Consider the following 3540-nt stretch of genomic DNA (forward strand, 5'->3'; position numbering starts at 1 on the left):
AGCAACCCTTGGCGCCGTAGGACCCAAACGCTACTGAGCTGACCTTGATGTGCTTGATATAAATTTGATTTTGTTAGAAAATAGAGTTTGGCATTTAATTATTTCACTATGTCAAAAGGCTTCGCGGTCCGGATAGACGCATCTCATGGCGTATTTGGACCGGAGTTCGCCAGTTGGCGACCCCTGTACTATACTGTTATAAAGATCTTATTGATTTACAGTACAAGCATCAGAATTTCATCTTACTTTTTGCCATATAAATATCAGCATCTGCACCTAATTGCACACTTTTGCTCAATTTAGGCTCTGTTTTTTTTCCCCTCTATATTCTCACTATATTATACTATTTGAGCCATTGGGTGATGCGGTTGGAAACCAGATTGAAAATTCTGGAAAATTGACATGTTCAGGTTTGCTGGCATCAGATTGGCCAGCATGTGTTGATTTATGGGGATGAGAGCTGGTAGAAGTTTCAAACAGCTAAAATCTTTCTCTACACGTTTACTGAACATTATCTCCAAACCATTAACTTGGAAAAACACTGCAGGCATCCTTGATAAACTTTTGATGCTCAAGGTTACACCAATGCTAAATGAATCGGACTATCTTTTCTTAAATGTCCTCTTAATAGTGGGTTTTGTCCACTGATCTATATACTGTATAATGACTGGATTGCTCATCGCGTTCTAAACTGCCAACAGGCAGTGAAGCCACTGGAAGTGTACGATCCGCCATCTTTATTCAGATTTCAGAATGAGCACTTTGTCATTTGTTATATATATATATGTTGAGGTCGTGTCTGTCTGATGTGTATCATGTTCATGATGTTCACTTCTGTAATGAACATAGCTTTTTAATAAGTAGGGGAAATTCCCGACATTAAAAAAATAACCACATGCCTAGGGTGTTTGCATTGTAAGAATGTACAGAGATACTTCAGATTTAAAAATGCTGACTTGTTAGGCAATGTGTTTTCGTTAAAATCATACAATTTCCTATGAATTCAATAGAACGTTTACGTACACTAGGGATTACCAATATGGCGGCGCTGCGGCTTCACTTTCATGACGTCATGAGCAATCCAGTTCTCTATTATAGATCAGTGGTTTTGTCATTGTCTGCAGGGGGTTTGATCAGTTTTGACATCTTCCCAGAGGGCTGGGACAAACGCCTCTGTCTGGACATCTTGGAGCAGGAAGGATTGGACGCCATCTACTTTTTCGGCAATGAAACGTCACTGGTACGTAATCGAATGACTGTATGTATGTATGTATATATATATATATATATATGAAGAGTTCAGATGCAAAAGCCTCCAAGTGCCATCTGAAAATTTCTTCTAAAATTAGCATTTTTATCAGGCTCCTATGTTTAGAAGACACGGTGCGGCTCTGCAGTGAGATATTCTTTAAGACTCCACCCAATGAGGCGTGAGAGCATCTGCATGCACCTGCACATACACCAGACTGCCTGTGTGCAGTGCTACTGCGCCCGCTGCTGGTCACTGTGGGTAATGCAGTCTGCTGCACTGAGCCTGAGAACCATCAGACATGGAGACAGAACCAAACCACTGCTGATCCGCAGGCTAAAGGGACTGTATGTAAATATCACTGACAGAGCCTCATCAGTGTGTTCATAGTTTTTTAAAATTTAAATCGTTTCAAATGTTAATTTTAAATCTAAAGATACCCTCTTTTTTGTAAAAAAAAAAAAGCTGTTTTCCTGTGGCCACGTTCACACTGCAACATTTCCGGAGTGACAACTGTATGTAAAATACAATGAATCCTCTGAATGATGCACAGGACACAGGACTCACTCCAGAAATGATGATGGTTGTTGACACAGTGCAGTGTTTGACATCTCAAAGCTGTGAACTTAAAACGTGGAAGCCAACCGTTTTAACTTTTTTAACCAAAGTAACATTAGCTATCAGTTATGAGTAAGAGGTGTTTGTTTACCTAGTGTGCTCCATCACATAACGGTGCTAATTTAGTTAAATGAATTAAATAATTACATTTTTCAAAGGAATTAGTGGAATAATAGGAATGTTGTACAATTTATGGTAAAATAATGCATTTTAAATGTTTTACTTTAAAATATTCGCACATCCACTCTTAATGTGCCAAAAACTGCTCGTACAACAGTTGTCGGATAGTAAATGTTTAGCTACATCTTACCTCACATTCTTCAACCATTAAAACTTAAGCGTAGCGCTGGAATTCCCGCTCGGCTTCTTTGAACAGTAAACCCTGCCTCATTTTAATTGACAGGCTATCTCAATTATTTCACACTGATGAGCGCCTTTATAGGCAGAAAAAAATAAAACGTGTCATAAACAGAGCAATACATTTGGCCATATCTGATTCTTAATCAGATCTGCAGTGGTTACGGCCCTGTTTGGTGAAATAGCCTACTGAAGACACACATTTGTTTCTAGTTTTCTAGCACCTCCCCTGATAGCACACATACCTCACAGAGACGTCTATTTGACATCTACAAGACATATTTGTTAGAGTGTTTGCTCATCTGCAATACGTCTATAGGATGTTTTCTATCAGATGTCAAATAGACATCTATTAGAAGTCTTTAAGATGTTTATGATTTAGAATGTATGTAAACCTGACATCTTACAGACGTCTGTCAGATGTTTGTAAACAGCAGATGCTTTGCAGATCAAGAGATCTTTAACAGACATCTTGCAGACGTACGTGTGCTATCTGGGTCAGATGACCCATCTGACCCGTCGGTGTCCAAAACAGTTAAGTGTTTCATTTCACTGTATCAGATTTAATACAAATGCTGCTGGCACCGCATTAAATGTTCAGGAGTTGAATTCGTTAGTCACTCGTGTAAATGGACCCAATCGATGAGTGACATGGGATCCGCGGTGTGAACGTGACCCCCGTTTCTGACCAATCGCAACGTGACTATAGGTCTGTTCCATGTTAAGTTCAAGTTTTGTCATGCTTTTCTGATCTTATTTACTGTCGCAGGTGATTTGAGATGTGAGATGTTTGTGCTTAGTTTAATGTGGATTGTTCATCCCCCCTCTGTACTCTCGGACTGGACTCTGGATATTTACAAGATTATGACAATTCTGCATATTTAATGAATGGTCTGGAGCTACATGTTTGTATAGTGAGAGGATATGAGATTGACTGAAACTATAAAATCTCGTCAGATTTGACGCTAAGTTAATTAATAGTTGATTGATGTGATATTTACGTGTTAATCATTCCAGACAGAATCCGCGTCATCGCTGAAACACTCCCCTTGATCCCTGAAAACATGGTGCTGATCCCATAGATTTCCAGGGCATTGTAAGACGTTTTTTTAACCGGACATCAAGTATTTCTAATTCAGAATTCATAGTCCGATTGATCTCATGCTATGAATGTTGCTTCATATCTGATTGCATAAATGCACTTGAACTTAAATTGATTCATATCAAAACATTTACACTAATTATGTAAACGGTGCCGGATTAAAGAAATGATGTGACCTTAATTCTAAACAAACTCATTTATTGAGTATCTCTAT

General features: G+C 38.7%; 1 protein-coding gene across 1 annotated transcript in view; it reads left to right on the forward strand.

Moving 5' to 3' along the window:
- LOC107563738 (phosphomannomutase 1) overlaps positions 1-1207 on the forward strand; it is a 12988-nt gene extending 11781 nt beyond the window's left edge. Inside the window, exon 6 of the mRNA XM_016248681.1 lies at positions 1125-1207. Within this exon, the coding sequence (XP_016104167.1) occupies positions 1125-1133 (9 nt within the window). The 3' untranslated portion in view covers positions 1134-1207. The remainder of the gene's footprint in view (positions 1-1124) is intronic.
- The last annotated feature ends 2333 nt before the right edge of the window (positions 1208-3540 follow it).

This window comes from Sinocyclocheilus grahami, unplaced genomic scaffold (genome assembly GCF_001515645.1).
Source record: "Sinocyclocheilus grahami isolate Dianchi unplaced genomic scaffold, SAMN03320097.WGS_v1.1 scaffold888.1, whole genome shotgun sequence".
Classification (NCBI taxonomy): Eukaryota; Metazoa; Chordata; class Actinopteri; order Cypriniformes; family Cyprinidae; genus Sinocyclocheilus; species Sinocyclocheilus grahami.